This window comes from Drosophila obscura, unplaced genomic scaffold (genome assembly GCF_018151105.1).
Source record: "Drosophila obscura isolate BZ-5 IFL unplaced genomic scaffold, ASM1815110v1 contig_73, whole genome shotgun sequence".
Lineage (NCBI taxonomy): Eukaryota > Metazoa > Arthropoda > Insecta > Diptera > Drosophilidae > Drosophila > Drosophila obscura.
In genome coordinates this window covers 5965126-5984136 of record NW_024542865.1, presented here as the reverse complement: position 1 = coordinate 5984136, position 19011 = coordinate 5965126, and the positions used below count along the sequence as shown (strand labels likewise).

Here is a 19011-nt window from a genome sequence, read left to right as displayed (position 1 = left end):
TGCCACCACTTTCCACTTGGCTGACGCTTGCTCGCCTTAATTTGTGGCTAATTTGATAGGCAAATCTGTGACAAGAGCCAAAGCAGCTTGAAGTTGAAGTTGATGTTGAAGTTTGAGGCCTTAACTTAACTTTCCTCTCGTGTCTGCCCAATTATTTGTATTTTCATTTCTTTCAATTGCATTTTAACCTTCAGCATTTCTCAATGAAATCGCGCATTGTGAAAAAAGAAATACCCGTACGAGTGTAGAGAGACCTGTCTGTGTCTTTTGGTGGCTCTGTTTTTTTTTTTTTTTGTGGATGTGGATGGCATTTCTGATTGACATCGGGTACGAGTGCGAGTACGAGTACGAGCATCTATCGGCATGGATTGCTGGCTGGCTGGCTGGCTGGCAATGGTGAAAGTTGCCTGCCTGAAATAACATTTGAATGTTTAATTGTTAATTGTATTTCAAACTTGAGCTTCACTGACCTTTGTGGGCAAACGTCCTTCAGATCTGTGCCACCAGAGGCAGGCAGGTGATGGGATTTTGTGACTTTGACTGGCTGGCCGGCTGGCTGGCTCCTCTGCTCCTCGTCGTTGCGGCAGTGTGTCTTAAGGCTTCCAATGTTGAGAGTCTCTCTCTGCCTTTCTCCTTTTCGGCTGGTTTTATATTTGTTGTTGTTTTTTTTTTTTGTATCGTTATTTTTGCCACTTTTTCGCTGGTCTTTTGTTGCCGTTTTTGGCATGATTATGCGAACATGCGAACGAACATCGACTGACTCCCTCTGCACTTTGGCTATGACTTTCATTGATTCCCATTCCCCTAAAACTACAAAAACTCAACTCAACAAAAAAAATAAAAGAAAAACCAAACACAAAACCAAATCCATATCTATCGAGACAATTTCACTTTTCATTGTCTTGTCAACGAAAGGAGCTTGGCTTGGGTGCATTGTTTTTATGGTCTTTTGGTCCTGGCCAGCGCTCAAGTTTACACCTTTTTTTTTTTTTATTGGAACATTTTTGTTTGCCATAAACTTTCCCAAAAATTGATTCCCATTCGCGGGGTGAATGTACTTTAATTGGGGTTTTCTTTTACACATATATATATAGGTGGAATACCGATTACTTCTCTTTTTTCAGAACATTTCCTATGGGTTGGCTCCAAAGTTTCCAAATCCAAATTTTCGTAGCTGTTCGTGACCATTGGCTAGCGCTGGGGTTTATGCAAATTTACGTTAACTGATTGATTGGAAAGGTGTGCGCATGCTCACAAACCAACTCTAAAGGGAGGGGATGGGATGGGACAGACAACCAGCCATCCATCCATACATCCATCCACTATTAACCTTGATTTGTGTGCGGGTAAGCCAATAAGCAAACGCGGCTAAAAGGGGGAAGAAAAACCCACAAGACAAACCACACACAAAAAGTAACAAACAACAAGAGGCGAGTCGAGTCGCGGCGAGGCGAGGCGAGCTGTTTCATGTCGTGCAAATGAAGTCATTTCGAGGCACTCGCACTCGTACTCCCCTTTCAATTGAGGGCAAATGAGGGCTTACAGCAACGAGGCTTAGTACTCGGGCACAACTGCTGGGCTGCTCCAGAGCCAAGCATGAGTGCCGTGCCGTACCGTACCGTGCGGTGCCCTCGCCTCTCCTCTCCTTTGGCCATTCTTTGTGCAGGTGCCCTGGGTTAAAGTTCTCTTTCGTTCTTTCGTTTTTTCTTCCAGCGGAAATGGAAAAGACTTTTGGTACAGCAGACAAAAACAAATGTGAACAGAGAAAGGCATGCCGTGTTCTTTTTTTTTTTTTGTATTTCCACAATTTAACTTCCACATCTGATAATTATCCAAACGTTTAACAAACGATTTATTTATACAAGAAATATTTCCATCTTCAATCTTTAATCTGTCTTGTGGCGGAATCTGCCGTCATTTAATTATAAGCAAATTCTTTTAAAACTTTCCATATTAAATACAAACATTTCGATTCTATATATAAAATTGAATGTTTATTTATAAAACTCTGACCTCAATTCAAAGCATTTTTTGGTTGGTGTATAAAATTTTAATTACCCCCGCAAGAAGCCAAATGAAAAATGCAAAAACCGGCTTTAGATCCTGACATGACATCAGCCATCATCATCAGCCAACATCATCAGCCATCATCATCTACAATCAATTTTCTAAGCAAAGCCGCTAATAGAACGCACAAAAATCTTAAAAATTAAATACATTTCTGGAAGCCGCAGGCAATGTTTTTTTTTTTGCCAAAAGAATCTTTTGAATCTTTTGGCAGCCAGTAAGTTTCAGTGAGTTTGAAACTTAAAACGGCAGCATAAGTGCGAGGGTTGTGCAAAAATTTCACCAGTTAAATTTGACAAGCGAACACTCATAAATGTGGATAGGTAGAATTATGTAGTGTCCCTTAGAGACTTGTTTAGTAATATATGTAATTAGAATTATTACTATGTACTGCCGCTGGCTTTTAATCACTCCACCCTCGTTGGCATTTCTTTTCGCACTCTCCTCAACTGTGTTCTGGTGTTCACATGTGTGTAGTGTACTTATGTCTGGCATTTTGTGTGGTATCATCGCCATTGTTGAGGGGGCCCCACTGTCTCTTCCTCACTCAAAGCTTTTTTCAACCGCTATCTTCTGCCGGAGCTGGAGCTGAAGATGGAGCTGGAGCTGGAGATGGCTGTTGCTGGCTTCAGGCTTTTGTCAATTCATTGTCAACAAGTCAGTGAACTTGTGTATGGCCCAGCACACAGCACACACCAGACCCAGCAACCTAAAACCAAGAAAAGAGCGCAGATCGGAGTTCGGACAGCGAAGAGCGGCAGTGGCTTGCATGTGGCTCTTTCTTTTGTCTTTTTTTTTGTTTTTGTTTCAAAATAATTAACATAAATTAATAGGAAATGAGTAGAAGCCGCGCATGGCGCACCAAAAACAACAGTTACATGAAAGAAACCCAGCAAGAAAATGGTTGGCATGTTGATACCCTTTTCAGCATTAATCGTTGCACATGCCACATGCAACTATCTATATATATAGATATATTGATCCTGAATAAACATACCCCAGAGGCGAACAGGTACGCTATTGATCCCTGATCATATCGTAATGCTCTCTGAATGAAAAGCAAACCAACATCAACACGCTATCAGAAAAAGAAACCAGGAAAGCAAGTTTTTTGTGCTATTTTTGTTGTTTGTTTTCGATCACTGAAACCTTACATAAGCCACAGAGGAGAAACGGAGCCGGAGACGAAGGCGAAAACTGAGATGGAGACTGGGTAGATGGCGTCTGAGAGCCAAGCCCCAAAGTTATTTATGGCACACACGCACCCAGAGAGAATGACAAAAACAAAATATATACATATGTATATATAAAAAGCCCAAGCAAACTTTTGGCATTTAAATTGCGGCAAATGCTGAAAATGTTGTTGCTGCAACTGCAACTGCAACTTAGCATCGCAGCCGCCACAAAGTTGTTGAGTTAATCAGCACCTGTCATGGGTTGGAAAGCAATCAGGAAGCAAAGCCACAGCCGCAGCCGCAGCCACAGCCACAGCGGCAGCCACAGCCACAGCCAGACCTAAGGACTGGGAGTTGTGGCCCTCCTCTGGGGCTCTCAATGTTCATATGTTGATTAGGTTTCTTTTGGTTTTTTTTTTTTTTTCCTTTCTTTATGGTCTTGCGCATAATATATTATGATGTAATATATTTCATAGGGGTACTACTACCTAGCTCCCCGCCACTGCTTATGTTGGAGGAGGCAATCGATGGGGGAATAGCTCAAATAACTCGATTAGTTTTTTTGTGCTCGAGAAGGGGGGGAACTTTAAACAGTTTGGAAATGTTATTCCATATGAATTTTTGTAATGCTTACACACAGTTGGGCCGTTCATATTTTCAGGCGAGATTCAGGCATTTTCATGGGAAGAAGCCTGCTTTCAGGAAATTTGTTGTGATTGATTCTAAGTTTAGTTATTTCTTATTTAATTTAATTAAATGAATTTTATTTAATGAAAAAACAAAAACATTTAAAATAAAAATCTTACCTTTGGCTTTTATGCTAGATGTGATGATCCATGTGTACAAACTACAAGAAAAAAATGCAAAAATAAACGTATAAATTAGTTTTTTAAGACTATAGCATAAATTTAAAAATAATATAAAAATCAATTTATCGATAAATTCAATTAGAAAAAAAAAACACTATTAAATGCTCATTGATGCCAAAAACCTCAAGGTCCGAGTGGGAATATCTTCAACCCAGTAATCTATACTTAAAAATCGATCATTTCTGAATATGAAACGTATAAAAAGAAGTACCACAAATACAGTACTTAGTACATATTTTTCCACTTGATAAAAGTTGTCTTTGAGTTTTTTGAGATATTACCAAAATTTCCACAGCTTCAAAATAAAATATGTCTCTTAAAGTTTGTACTTTTAATGCAAATATGTTCTATTTTTTGTATGTATTTACATACATATTTACATATGTATTTATGTATGTACTTATGTATTCAAGACTCTAGTTAATATATGTAATTTGCGCATGTCAACTAACATCTCATCTTGTGTTCATTTGTACTGTCATTAGGGGCACATTATAATTATTATATGGCTTGTCCAACGACTCAATGCGTCTCAGCGTACAACGAACACAATCCAATGCAAATGAATGGAATCAATAAATGAGCGGGGGGAGAATAATAAACAAATAAATGTGAGCACATTTACTTATCGCGTAAATAATTGATTTGCGTTTGCGTTTCGATCAAGTGAGTGACCGACCGACCGACCGCTGGCTGCACTTTCACTTTATTATTTTTTAAACAAATAGAAATCTTTCTCCAGAGATCTGCGCCCCTCTCCCTCTCTCTCTCTCTTTCTGTGTCTCTCTTGGATGAGTCATGTATTCAAGAGGGAAAACCCCCCGCTAAAAATCAAAGCACACCCTTTTGGACAAATTGTTTTGGCCAAACTGGCAGAAAGTTTCGAAAACTAATTAATGAGAAGATGTATTCATTAGCCAGCATTCGTTACAGATCTTTGATGTTTGAACGTGGCCACGCACAAGGCCCCCCCAAGGCAGGGGCGGGTGGGGGGCAGTGAATACTGGATAAATAAATCAATTTAAAACAACAGAAAGAAACATCAATCAAGAGCATCGTTTAGCCATTAACCCAGAGCTCTGGCTCCATTTCATTTCAGCCAAACGAACCGCTTTACATAAGCTCTAAATAAAGAGAAAAACGAAAAAATAGAGTTCCAGTTCCGATCCAAACACTCCACACAATCAAATTTGGACAATCTTTACGCGGTGTTAACGCTTCGTAACTTTGCAATTATATGTAGGCCTCCTCCCCAGACATTGGGGGGGGCCTTAAATGCGGGCCCACAGTCTTCGCATAACCGAAATTAAATGATATAATTACACCGTACTGTTTCTGTTTCCATCACTCCATCAGCGACCAAAAGACCGTCGCGACGGACGCACCGACGAACGGACGGACGGACGGACGGATCCGCTAGCTCCAAATGTTTTTTGTCTTGCTTCAAGAACTTTTTCGGGCGCGTGTCTACATTTGGTTTGGCTATATATTCTGAGTTCTTTCTCTTTTTAGAGACAGCCATTACTTTTGGCTTGGTTGAACTCTGCGCTTTCCAGGAAAAACCAAAAAAAACAAAACCCTCGCAACAGCTGAAGGCACACTTTGCGAACATGAATTATAGGAGCAGAGGTAGAAGTAGAAAAATAGGTACATGAGGCCTTCAGTGAAGTGAGAAAAAAAAACCAACAGAATGGATGCAGCAATAATTCAACCACTTAAGTATTAAAATCAGAATAGTGCCTAAAGCAATATTTAATAATCTATGGGTCATCGATCGATGCGCGAGGCGCTGTAGAAATCATCAACATTGTTTCGCCATAAATTTATATTAAAAAAAAAATGCTGACACCCACTTGTACATATGTACATATGTATGTATGTATGTACTTTGATTGGTTTATCGCCACGATAGCTTACAGAATTAATTTCAGTGTCTTTGAAGAAGCTGCCATTGGCACGCCTTCGATCAGCATGTGGCTTCCAGCTGTCCGGTCAGGTCAGCTCCCCATGCTGCTCCTATGACACACCCAAAAGAGCAGCTCGTACGTTTTCACCCAATCCTCCAATCGTCAATCTTCAATCAATGAATGCCGACAGACGGTGACTCCCAGTGCCTGCTGCTGCTGCTTGCTGCTTGCTGTCTTCTCTCTTTTGCTCGCTCCTCGCGCCAGCCGCCTCGCCTCGAAAGCAATTTATATTGCCGCTAATCACGTGAAATAGATCAAATTTCTTTTGTCGGCTCTCTGGGTGCAGACTGCGGCGAATGGTTGATCGGGGAGTGGCAGGCAGTAACGAGGCAAAGCCCCATCCCACAGACTGACGATGTCAGTAGAAGGAGAGGCGCAGGCGCAGGCGCAGGCTTGGTGATGCTGCAAGTGAATTTCACTTGTTGCAAAAATCAGAAATCAAATCGGAGCAGGACAGGACTCCTAGGTTCCATAGTTCGAAGCAAATCAATTCTCCAGAAATTCTCCTTAATCACTCGAAAGTGAGATTTAAAGTGCCAACTCGCTGGAGAAATTCACTTTCTGTTTGCCAACTGAAAGTTTTTATATTTTTTGGGCGACAAATTCGTCGGAGCTGTGGGCGCTTGGAGGGGGGCGCGCTCTGTGGGCTTAGAAGCCATCAAGACAAAATCAAGTGAATTTCACTTTAATTTCACATACATATCCCCCACGCGTGTGCTGGTAGCATTGGAAATGTTTTAATTTGTATCTTTTCCATTTTCATTGACTTTGTATCGCACTCTCACCAGAGGCGAGGCCTCCTAATCAGACACAGATCGCGGGGTAGACAGTGCCACAGGTGGATGGTGGGAATGGGGAATGGGGGATCGAGCTGCTTCGGGCTGCTTCGGGGATTGTGTATGGGGATCTGAGTATCTTCTGATGGCAATGGCAATGGCAATGCCAATGCCAATGCGTGTGGGGTGGGGCGGGGGGAGACGGGTATGTGTGGCATAGTGATTGGTTTTGCCTCTGCTAATGATGATTACCCACTTTTACCCACCAAGCCAAGCACCACATATACCTACTATGTATATAAAAATCAAAAGCGGTTTAACGCGTTTCTCGACAACTTGACTTCTACTTGTGGGCTCTTCTGTGTGTGCCACACCACACCACTCGATTCAATTAAAAACGCTTAGCGCAAGAGGCCACAACTTGTTGTCGCACCCAAAAGAAAGCCAGGCCAGCCAGGCACTTGTTTCCATCCACAAATCAGTTACTGGAGCTGCTGCAAGATGGAGATGGCAATGGAGATGGCCTCCGCAACCGAGGCTACAGCTACAACTAAAGCTATGGCTATGGCATCGTCTTCTTCCTTTTGGCCTTGGCCATATTTATCTTTTCGGATTTCACCAAAATAAACGACAAACCAAAACAAAAAATCCATGATATATAAATATTTAAGCAACCAGTTTTCCCAGCGGCTGCAAATTTAATTGCAAAAATCGTACGAATCATGTGCTGGCTGCTGGCTGCTGGCACTTCTCCATCTTTTAGTTTTTCCATCGACGAAAGAAAAGTGAAATTCCATTTGGCAATTGTTTTGCCATTGGATCGCATTGGATCTCTCTCTCTCTATCTCTTTGACCGACCACAGCCTCTGCACTGCCTTTGCCTTTGCCACTGCCACTCCCACTCTTTTCGTCTCCTTTCCATGTCATCGGGTTAGCAGGGATTTTTGTCCAAAAAAAAAAAAAAAACAACCTGTAAAACAGCGGCTGGTGAAATCTTTGGCAGCATTTCGTTTTCGCTGTTTCTTTCTGCAGCGCATAAAACGTGCCGAAATTGCATTTATGGCAAAGGGATGGGGGCGCTCGGCACAAGGTCATTAAATTGATATTACTTTAAGGTATTTACAATATGTTCAACCACCTGTTGCATACATAGATAAATACATACATACATACATAAATACATTTGTGTATGTACGATCGTTTTTCGACTTTTGTCACGCTCTTTGAGGGGGGGACGGGGGGAATTTCTATGCCGAAATTCCTCTTTAATCATTACAAATATGATTGTTACTAAAGAGCCAACAATGACCCCATAAATAGTGCCCAATCATTCCATTTCATTCTCCTCAAAATGAGTTCCACTAAAATGCATTACAAACATTTCTTATAGAGCACATTTTTTCTGTAATATAATTGAGGAAATGCTTGCTGCCTGATGACGGTAGTGGAGGTAGATGGTATCCAAGAAGAAAAGGTTTTATATTTACGAGTTATTATGCGTTCGCTTAGAAGAAATAATAATCATAACGAACGCAACTCTGATGAAGATGGAAAGATACTGGGGGTCATAAGAGTGTTTAAGGGCAAGCAAACAGGAAATACGAATACCACAAAGGGTGGCCCATAAGGAAAAAAATCATCCATTGATATTATTAATAAAAAATCTAAAAAAAAAAATAAAATGTATTAAAGAAAATCAATGAAACATTACTACAGTAAAAGGTTTGAAAATATTTTGTTATTTTTTTTTTTGCTAAAAATTCAAATTTTCAAGGCCTTATCTACATCTAGATATCAATTGAAGCCCAAAAGTAGTACGGATATCCGCTGAATATATTTCGATAATAAAACAGCTTTCTATTCGCTTTTTGGCATCATTTTAATGTTGGATCGGTTCGAACGCTAAACAGCGGCGAGCAGTAAAAAATTAGAACACTTTATCTTGATAATGTTGAGTGCTTTTCACGTTTCCATTTGATTTTTTGCAGAGGCGTCAGAGTCAGGCCGGGGCCAAGGCGAACATTTTTGAAAACAAACAAAAAAAAAAACCAGTTTCGATTGCCGCTTGGAGAGGGGATGGGGAGGGAAAAACTAGCTGTGTAAAAATGTATTAGAATATATTTGCACAATGAAAATACCAATAGCAAATTTTTTTTACTGTTGTAACCAAAAATTGTACGCCCCGTTGCCATATTTATCATCAAGCCATCAATCAATAATTATGCACAAAACATTGGGCATGGGAAATAATCGTAGACATGATTTTTTGCGCACCAAGCAAGACTCTGAAAACTGTGCCAAAAACGCAAAAAGAATTGTGCAAAATATCGACACCTTGACTAAATCATGAGCATTTCCGTTGTGGGTCTCTCGATGGGTCCACGCGGAGTACTACCTGTAGATTTCACTCGATGGCCAAAACAAAAAACCCAAACAAGTTAAATGCCAAGTTTTTCAATCGATTGTGTGTGCCCAAGACTTCGCTAGATGGATGGAAAACTTGTAGAATGCACGGACGGCTTTTCAAAAACAAAAACAAAACCAAAACAACAAAAAAACAAAAAAAAAACAGTGCTCAATGCTATGCTTCGTATCAATAGCACCAGCAACAACAACCGCAGTGGCAGTTGGCGGTGGCGGTGGCGGCACGGCACCCAACAACAATAGCGTCTGCGTACACCTGTCTAAGCCAAAAATAAAAAAATAAAAATAAGAAGAAAAAAAAAAACAAAAACAAAAAATAAAAGAAGTCGTACAACAACCACACACCGATTGGCCTGTGCTTCGCCAGGGCCGCGACTGCGCCCAAAAACCCAACAACTTTTAATTTCAACACATTCCAGCACAAGACACTCCACTCTCCACACTCCACACTCCATACAATCCACACAAAGACAGCAGCACAGTGGTACAGAAGCGCGCTCTGCTGCATTTACTGCTCAAAAATATATTTTATGAGCTGCATTTCATGAGAAATCAAACATGGAAAGGGCAACAAGTGCCCAGACAACGAAATCTAACGAAGCGAATTTATATGGCTATGCTCAGAGATTTAGTCGACAAGTTTTGGCTTGCTTAGGGACTATCTATATAGATTCTAAACGCTGAATAAAACAATCAACTTTGTGGTAGAGCATCACATTTTTGGCATGCATTAATTTCATATTAGTTGATTATCAAAACATATTCCAAAATTCTCAAAAACTGTACTTGTAGATCTCTTAAAATTTATTTCCACGCACATTAAGGTAAATGTTGATGTTATGCTCGAAACTCATTGATTCATCCACTCCACTTAATGCACTCAAACGCAAAGCCAACTGCAATTTTGGTGCATTCTTGGGACACTTGTTGACACTGTACGGCAATATCGCGACTTGACTTTCTTTGCGGCGACTTACAGACAACAACAGCAGCAACAACAACAACAGCAAAACAAGTTCGGGCTCGGCTCGGCGCACAAACTCAGGCAGAAACCGGGTCTGCGGGGCGCAGAGACCAGACCAGACCGAGACCGAGACCGTCGACCAGGCCAAGAGCTGAGCTGTGGAGTTCGTTCGTTCGTTCGAGAGCTGAGCTACCAGCCACCAGCCACCAGCTACCACAATGTTCGTTGGCAGGCAGTTAGCCAAGTCAGTCGATGGCAGGCGGTCAAAGCGTTGGGACGTTGTCTATCCACACAAAGCGCGCGTTGAAGCTCTCTCATCTCACGGCATAGAAGTAGAAGAGCTGCTCTTTTTGTTAAACTTTTTTTTTGTTGCTCTCCACACACGAGATATATATACGATAAACGATATATATATATACATATATATATATCTACTGCTGCTGTGCTAAGGTGTGTTTTGTGTGTGTCTGTGTTTTGTGTTGTTCATTCGCTTCTCTATGAAAGAAAAGAGGAAGCGAGAGAGAGAGAGAGAGAGAGAGAGTGTGAGTGCGAGTGTGAGTTTGAGGCGAGACTCTGACTCTGACTCTCTTTGGCGGAGAGCCATTACCGTTAATCAAATAAGTTTTTTTTAGAAATTTAAACGCTCCACTTCTGTGCAAGTGTGTATCTGTATATCTGTAGATCTGTAACTGTGTTTGTGTGTAAACGGTTCATTGATCGAGAGCTCTGACTCTGAACAAACTGGAGCAGAAGCCCAACAACGAAAACAACGAAAACAAATTGTAGTGCAAGTGCCAAATGCCAGCCAAAATGTGTTACAAATTCCGATACAATTCTTAAGTGCCATGCCATGCCCCCCTTTAAAGAAACACCGCCCCCCAAACACCATCATCATCATCATCATCATGTGGCAGAGTGGCAGTGTGGCAGCAAAAGGCGCTTAACCCATTTTTTAGGCAAACAAAACGACAGCAAAAAGCAAATCCAATAAATGACTGAAACACCCACCAACGAGGGAAACGAGAACACCAACCCAATTGGTGGCAAGCGTTACTTACATCCGTGTATCTTTTTGAGACAGAACTCTTTCGATTTGCATACCAAAACAAAAGCCCAGTCTGGTTTGTACTCAAACATTCGAATAACATTGGGAAATACAAGCCAACTGCTTCACTCGTGTGGACGTTATGGACAGAAGATTATTCTATGGGGTATACCAATACCAGCAAAGCCAAAGCCAAAAAAAAAAAAACAAACTAATCGCATAACAAAAGATCTGTTTTGCAAATTGTTTATTTGCTGCTTGGCTGATCAGCAAACGGATTGTTTTATGCAAATATCTTCTTCATCTTCAAAACGGCCAAGCGAACGACACGAGTCTTTCATCACGCTGGGGGGCGGAGGGAGGGGTGTTGTTAGGTGGGGGATACCTCTGTTTTGCACTTCGTTGGGAGTTCCATTCGGTACCACTATATGTATATGAGACTTTTTTGCTAATAAATTCGAATTTGGGCATACAAATTGAAGAAAAGAGCGCTTAGACCTGCTGCTGCAAGACTTGCAAGAATTCAAAGAAAATATGAACATTGCTCAAATAAATTCCAGCTACAACGAACACCTACACCTCATAATTATTTAATTTTTGTGCAGTAAAAAGCAATATGTATAAAAGAATTTCAAAAATAATTACCATTGAATTTCCACAAAGGCAAAAACAAAATAACTTGAATATTTCCAAATAGAATTGTCCCTGGATTACATTTCTTAAACCATCAATCACACAAAATTGTCTCCACATAGGAAATAGGTTTTGGTGAAACAAGTTTTTGACCACACAGAAAAAAAAAACCCAAACCAAAGATAATTGAAGTTAGCCAAACTAATAGCCTAAACTTATACTTCCTCAAAATATTGATAATTGTTAATTGCTGATATCCAGCAGTAGTGGCCAGTGGAACTCTTTGTGGTATTTCCTTTGTTTGCATTTGGCTTTCAGAAGTTTCGGGGCCAGATTTTGATTGTACCAATCGATGAGGGGAAATATGAGCATGTTTTAATGATTAAGAACGCACCAAGAATGCACCCTAGAAGCACTTGCACTAGGGACACTTCTCTTAGCTCAATTTTTGGATGATTGCATGCAACAATTATTCCATGATATAGCAAGAGTCACGTATACTAAGATATTTATAGAATTCTGTCATGGGAACGACTCGGTGAGGTGACTTTTCTTGGGTGTTTTGATCGTCTTCTGATTATGCATTCCTCGTTTCTCGTTTCTTAAATTTAAATCCGTTTTGAGGTTAATAATATCGTTTGTTTAGCAGCCATTTTTGTTGTATGGGCTATGTGTGTGTGTGTTGGTGTCATATGTAAATTTTTTAAGCATATATGTATATTGATATTCCCCTCCGTTGCGGTTTTTGTTTGCTTTTGTGTTGAATGCATAACTGAAAAAACAAGATTCTTTTGGCCTACACGACGAGGAGAGGCACCGCACCGCACCGCATCGCATCGCACCGCACCGAACGATGAACAACAAGTCATACAAGATCATCGATTATAAACGTTATTAGAGGAGAGAATCGGATACACATTCACACACAGAAACAGAGACAGATAGACAAACGACACCTGTATGACGGGTTAATACCGTTTGGTCTGTCGCTGGTTTCTCTGCTTTGATTTTGGTGGGATTTTGGCACCAGTTTCGAATATTCCAACTCTGTGCTGCGCTGCGCTGTGCTGTGCTTCACACAAATTATGACACATGACGAGATGGTGGTCCGTATCTGAAATCTGTCTGGTTTGCCCGTTAGATGGCACTCGAAACAGTTGCTCTGCTCGTCGTAACATTCCAGTTTTTTTTTGTTTTTTTTCATTTAAATCCTCCATTTGGTAACGTTTCCTCTTTGACATTAACAGAGCTTGGCAAGGCTTAGAAGCTGATTTTTGCTGTGATTTTCCATTGCTTGGGCTCATCATAGGCTCTTCCATTCTCATTGGGTTTTTGGCTGTGCAATTGTTGTTGTTTGCTGTGGAATATTGTTGGCATTCATTAACGAACAAACACTAATAAGATTGGCCAAGCAAAGTGTAACATTTCCTATTCAATTCCAATTCTATTTGATTTCACTAAATTATATGGCATATTTTCTTTTTAGATGTTTTCAACTACAAACTGCATTTAAAACCCAATAATCCATAGACGATAGACGATAAAACTGTACTACAAGGATATTACTCGTTTGAGACGCACACACACATTTGGCAGACATTGAAAATATGGCGCTGCGCTTGCGTCGAGACGTGCAGAAGGCCTCGTACTATGTGTGGTTCTTGGGCGCAGAGGAGGCCAAGGGATTGCGAGGCCCACGCGTCATCAATTCGGTGCTGCCGTATCTGGTGGACAGATCGCGCGGCCAGGAGCCGCTGAAGGTGACGCTTCAGGTCTCCCACAAGGGCATCAAAATCGTGCAGGTAAGCAACATCCCACGCAAACACACAAGGCATACAAAATCTAGATCATAACTAGAACTTACTAACCCCACGTTCACTCTGGTCTGGTCTGGTTTCAGGGGGCATCAAAGCATTTGATACCACACAGTGCCATAACCAGCTCCGTGCAGACCGACGATATCGTGGCCTGTGTCCTGCTGCTGTATAATCCGGCCACCAAGTGTCCGCTCCATGTCCACGCCTACCGCTGCGACTCGGAGACAACGGCGGAGGCGTTGCACCAACAGCTGCAGGTCCTCATCAATCGTCCCGATAATCAAAAACGATTCGAGGAGCTGGAAACAAGGTAAGTTTTCATTATGCAATGCAATCGATGAGCAGTCGATGTGTGTGTTTGTGTGTGTGTGTGTGAGTGCTTACGTGTTTTGTTTAAGTGGCCAAAATGCCATTGCCACTGATGATGTTTGCCCGATGATGATAATGCAGCGGCACACTGCATTCCCACGAACACACAAGACGCGTTGGGCCCCACAGTCCAGCACACCACAGCACAGAAGTGGTTCTGTATGTGCGCCCACACTGCAGCCAAATGTCAGCGCACCCATATCCATAACGAGATAAGCCCCGCCGAAGCACAGCACACTTTACTTTGGCCAGGAAAAACTCTCCTTTGTATGCACATTTTACAGCTTGCTTCTTGCACGTAACTTTGCCATTTACCGTTTCCCCACAGAGCTGCAACGGGTTGGCTGTTTGAACGCCATCTTTGAATCCAGGCACGCTGAAATTTGGGGGAAAAAATGCATTTGCATATAGTCGAAAATTGAATGGGGCCGGGCCCCATTGAACCCAGAATCATTGAAATTATTACTTTTTGTTACACGCAAGGCATTTCCTAAGACTTCAATTAAGTCAATATAGCGACCCGGCCGGGGGGCCGCTCACAGTACGCGACGGGCAAAAAAGAAAAACTTTCACGCACTCTACAAAAGTCTAAACCGCATGCGCCCACACTGTGGGTGGTATCTACGCATAGCTTATATCCCCTATGCATATATAACGGTGCGCCATGTTCTTTTTGCCCACGAATCTTTTTTTAAACGCCAGCGGTAAAAATTGCGCACTCACTTATTTACTACAGAGTTGCCAGCCTGTTGGCGGTCGCTATCGATGAATATCGATGTACGTGCATGTATTTGTTAATAGCAACGCAGAGAGCATACAAATTATTAACTTTTATTTAAGAAACACCCAAGTTCTGCTAAGTCTTCAAGTCTTTATATATTCTGATTCAAAATTGCTTGCAATAGTTTTGCAGCCGATCTGGCAGCACGAGAAAAATAAACCAAAATAGTATTTTCGTTAGCTTTTTCGGTATTTTTAACTACATGGCCACACTTGAACGTTTTGGAATTCTTCGATACTGAAAAAATACTAAAAATTAAATGCGATCGATACATCGAGTTGCAGTATTGTGCGGCTGAGCTTCATCGATATTTGTTTATTTTGAATATTGTATTATTTTCAGATTGGGCATTTTGCCGCCGCTTCCAATCAGCAGCAGCAACAACAATAACAACCATCACATTGGCAGCAACAGCAACGACAAGCGACACGAGTCGAGCACAAAGTCCTCCCAGCACCACCATCATCAGTCACAACAGTCGGCGTCCTCCGCTGGCTATGCGGCCCACCAGAGTCGCCGCCACGAGACATCATCGCCGAAGCGCTTCAGCAGCTCCCTGGGCAGCGACACGGGCAACAGCACACGCGAGTCCGAGTGCAGCGAGGAGCATGTCGTGGCCGGCTCACCGGTCTCCCGGTCGCCGCCCCACGGCAAGCACCATGCGTCACAGCCACATCCACACCCACATCCGTTGCACCATCCGCCACTGACGCCGCAGCAGAACAGCGAGCTGTTCGACTCGCTGGCCGCCGAGCTGCGGGCCAAGCTGAATGGCAATGGACCGCCGCTGCTGCTGCCGCCCCGCGACTACGACACCGTGCACCGCTCCAAGGGCAACCTGACGGCCATCGAGCTGCGACGCTGTCGCAATGCATTGATTGTGGGTGGCTCGCCCAAGGGTCCAGCGTCAGGCGGCGGCACGCCCCAGCCCCTGGCCACGGCCACGGCCAATGCCAATGGCAATGGCAAGCAGGTGTCGTCGAGGGGATCCTCGGGCATTGGCTCCGATCTGGCGCCCAGTCCGGAGAGGCAGGAGCTCAATAGCTCCAGCGGTAAGTGCACCTGTCTGACAGCATTATTGAATTGATTTTATTTGGCTTTATTTGGCTCCGATCCGCAGATGACGAGCACTGGTCGAACGAGGCGGACAACTCGGTGATAGCGCTCAAACCGTCACAAATCGCAATACCGCATCATGTGCAGCTGAAGCGGAAGAGCGCCGTGCAGCCGCCCGAGGATAGTTATCTGAGGGATCTGCCGGCCAAGCCGTATCAGCCCAGGCCCAGCGATCGCGAATTGGAAAGGGAGCGGGAAAGAGAACGCGAACGGGAACGCGAGCGCGAGCGCGAAAAGGAGAGGGAGCGAGAACGCACCAAGACTCCAGGCTCAGTCTCGAACAAGCCGTGGAATCGTGAGGATGACATCAAGCCGATCATTATGCGACCAGCCGACTACGATGCAAAATTCAATCGCGTCATGCAGCAGGAGCAGCCGACCGCACAGACGGGACAGCAGCAGCAGCTGCAGCTGCAGCCGGCCAAGCTGCGGGACACGGACAAGTACAATGAGATCAATCGATTGCTGAACAAGAAGCTATCCAGCCATGACAGGGAACGCGAGCGAAAGGGCCGCTCGTCCCGTCTCGATGAGAATCTGGATGACTTTGACGATTCGGATCCGGGCAGTGGGCACGAGAAGCTGCCGCAGCACCAGCAGCAGCAGCACCATCACCGCAAGGAGAACCTCACGGACAAGCAAAAGTTCATGGAGTACACAACAAAGAAGCAGCAGCTGCAGCAGCAGCAGCAGCACAGCCACCATCAGATGCACAAGTCGTATGCGGCGGAGGAGTCGCAGCGCTATGGCGGCAGCCGTCATCGCTATGTAGAGCCATCGGAGCTGCCGTTCGAGCAGCTGGCACAGCCGGCACAGGGCGGTGCTGGTCCACCAGGTGGTGGCCACAACAAATATGCTGCAGTGCATCGGGGCTCGGATCTGGGTCAGCGCACAACAGACAGAAGGCATGATCGAGAGCGTGACAGAGACAGAGAGAGGGGGGAGCGGGAACGAGATCATTCCCGGGATCGTAATCCATATCGCGAGGCGGAAAGCCTACCCTACATCCAGAGCATGGAGAAGATGATGAAGTCGACGGGCATGCGATACGGTGAACCGCCAAATCCCGACCCACGCAAGCCACGCTCCGAGCGGGAACGAGAACGGGAACGGGATAGGGACAGGGGAGACTTTGTGGCGCCACCAGCCAGCCAGGCATCGCAGCGGGACCGCTTTCACGATGCCAAGGACAAGTTCCGGGCCATGGAGCAGCGGCCGGGCAGTCGCTATGAGCTCGATGAGCGCGATATGCCCGCGACCGTCGCCCCGTCCGTTCCCGATGCCTATAGATCCTCGTCGCGTCGCAGACGCGGCTCTGTGGAGCCGCCAGCCACGTATGAGCAGTGGAGCGAGGAGGAGGAGATTCCACATCTCGAGCGCAATCAATTGAGCCGATCCCGGGCCCGTTCCCGCAGCGACTGGGAACCGGAGCCAAAGCCGCAGCCCCGACACGTACCCGAGCGACGCGACCGAGAGAGGGAGCGCGAGCGGGAACGCGATCGGGATCGTGACTACAATCGCCGAGGGGAGGAGATTCCACTGCCCCGAGAGCAGTCCCGGGACCCCTATCGCCATGACCGAGACCGTGAGAGGGAGCGGGAGCGGGAGCAGGAGAGAGCGAGGGATCCGCACCAGGTGGGTCGCCATCAGGTGCGGGCCCATTCCCGCGAATACTTGCAGCCGTCGGAGACCAAATCGAGCTCGGGCTCGGCCCGGGGCCACCACATCGAGCGCTATCCCTCGCCCGCACCGACGCCAAGCAGCAGCAATGGCAGATCCGTGGAGGGTGGCGGAGGCGGAGGAGGAGTAGGCTCATCGTCCGCTGCCGGCAAGCCACTGGCCAGCATGCCCAAGGGCTATCGTCACAGCTATGCGGAGCCGGTGTTCGCCCGTTCCGGCGGACGCGTTGGCCTCGCTGCCGTCAATCCCTACTAGGACGATACCCGGTAGAACGCAAAGAACCGTGCAACGAAATCCATACTAATCGAATTGGAATCACATAAACATATAGAAAGTTATATATATAAATATATACAAGCCTATAATAGCTATATATATCCACTTGTATGCTAAGAGACGATTCCACCCCAAAAACCCAAACCCAAGCCCAAGCCCCTGTCCATGCTGACACTGACACTGATATATATACATACATACATCTATATATATACATTGTAACTAATATACTCAATTCCTGGTCCCCAGACCTCCCTTTTAGGAGTTCGGCGATGGACCACGAACGCAGTGGGACCCACACAAAATGCGCCTTCAATGGGCCGCCAGACCCTGTAATTATGTGCCTTCAGAGAGATATCTTGTGTGTTTTTATTATTTACTATATATACATATATACGCATAATACCTACTGATTTAGCCTACGATTAGTGTGTTATCTAATAGCGAACAGAACCATTAATAAATCAATCCAATCGGATCGCATCGGATCGTTCTCGTTTCTTGATCTATATATATATATTTTTTTTTTTTTTGCTACCTTAAGTTGCGCGGTTGATTGGTATTTCCCCCACTCCCCTATACATTTTTTTTTTTTGTATTTGCTATACAGCTCACATATGATATGACATCTGATGATATCTGATACCTGTGTGCATTAAATAGTTAAATATATACCTTTATACATACATAAATACATACATATATAGCTGATGTATCTATTGTTATCAATTTCTGATATTTGCATTAATAAAGCGCTAGACAAAAAAAAAAAAAGGCTCAAAAAGTGATTTTGGATTTTTGATCGATTTCGATTTGGAAATTATTGCAAAGGTTTGTGGCCCGAATGCGGTTTAGAGTTTTCTGCCAGAAAATATTTGAGATTCGGAGCGTCACAGTGGACATTAATCATCATCGAGCATGTGCGAGGATCAATTGAAATCTGTAGATAAAAACGAAGAAAATTAATATTAAATATTAAATTATTATAATAATAATTATTAATTATTAAATCCTCCCTCTGGCGTACATCATATGGGGCCTAAAGCCAGACT

At 43.9% G+C, this 19011-nt stretch overlaps 1 protein-coding gene across 2 annotated transcripts in view; it reads left to right on the top strand.

The window, feature by feature from the left end:
- The window catches only part of LOC111067043 (zinc finger CCCH domain-containing protein 13), a 32170-nt gene extending 13511 nt beyond the window's left edge, over positions 1 to 18659 (top strand). Inside the window, exons 1-5 of one of the 2 annotated variants that reach the window (XM_022356064.2) lie at positions 10673 to 10692; positions 13407 to 13722; positions 13821 to 14047; positions 15230 to 15939; positions 16008 to 18659. In XM_022356064.2, coding sequence (XP_022211756.2) covers positions 13528 to 13722; positions 13821 to 14047; positions 15230 to 15939; positions 16008 to 17938 — 3063 coding nt within the window. In that variant the 5' untranslated portion in view covers positions 10673 to 10692; positions 13407 to 13527 and the 3' untranslated portion in view covers positions 17939 to 18659. Of the gene's footprint in view, positions 1 to 10672; positions 10693 to 13406; positions 13723 to 13820; positions 14048 to 15229; positions 15940 to 16007 lie in introns of those variants that run through there. The other variant, XM_041595464.1, reaches the window with a different exon arrangement.
- The last annotated feature ends 352 nt before the right edge of the window (positions 18660 to 19011 follow it).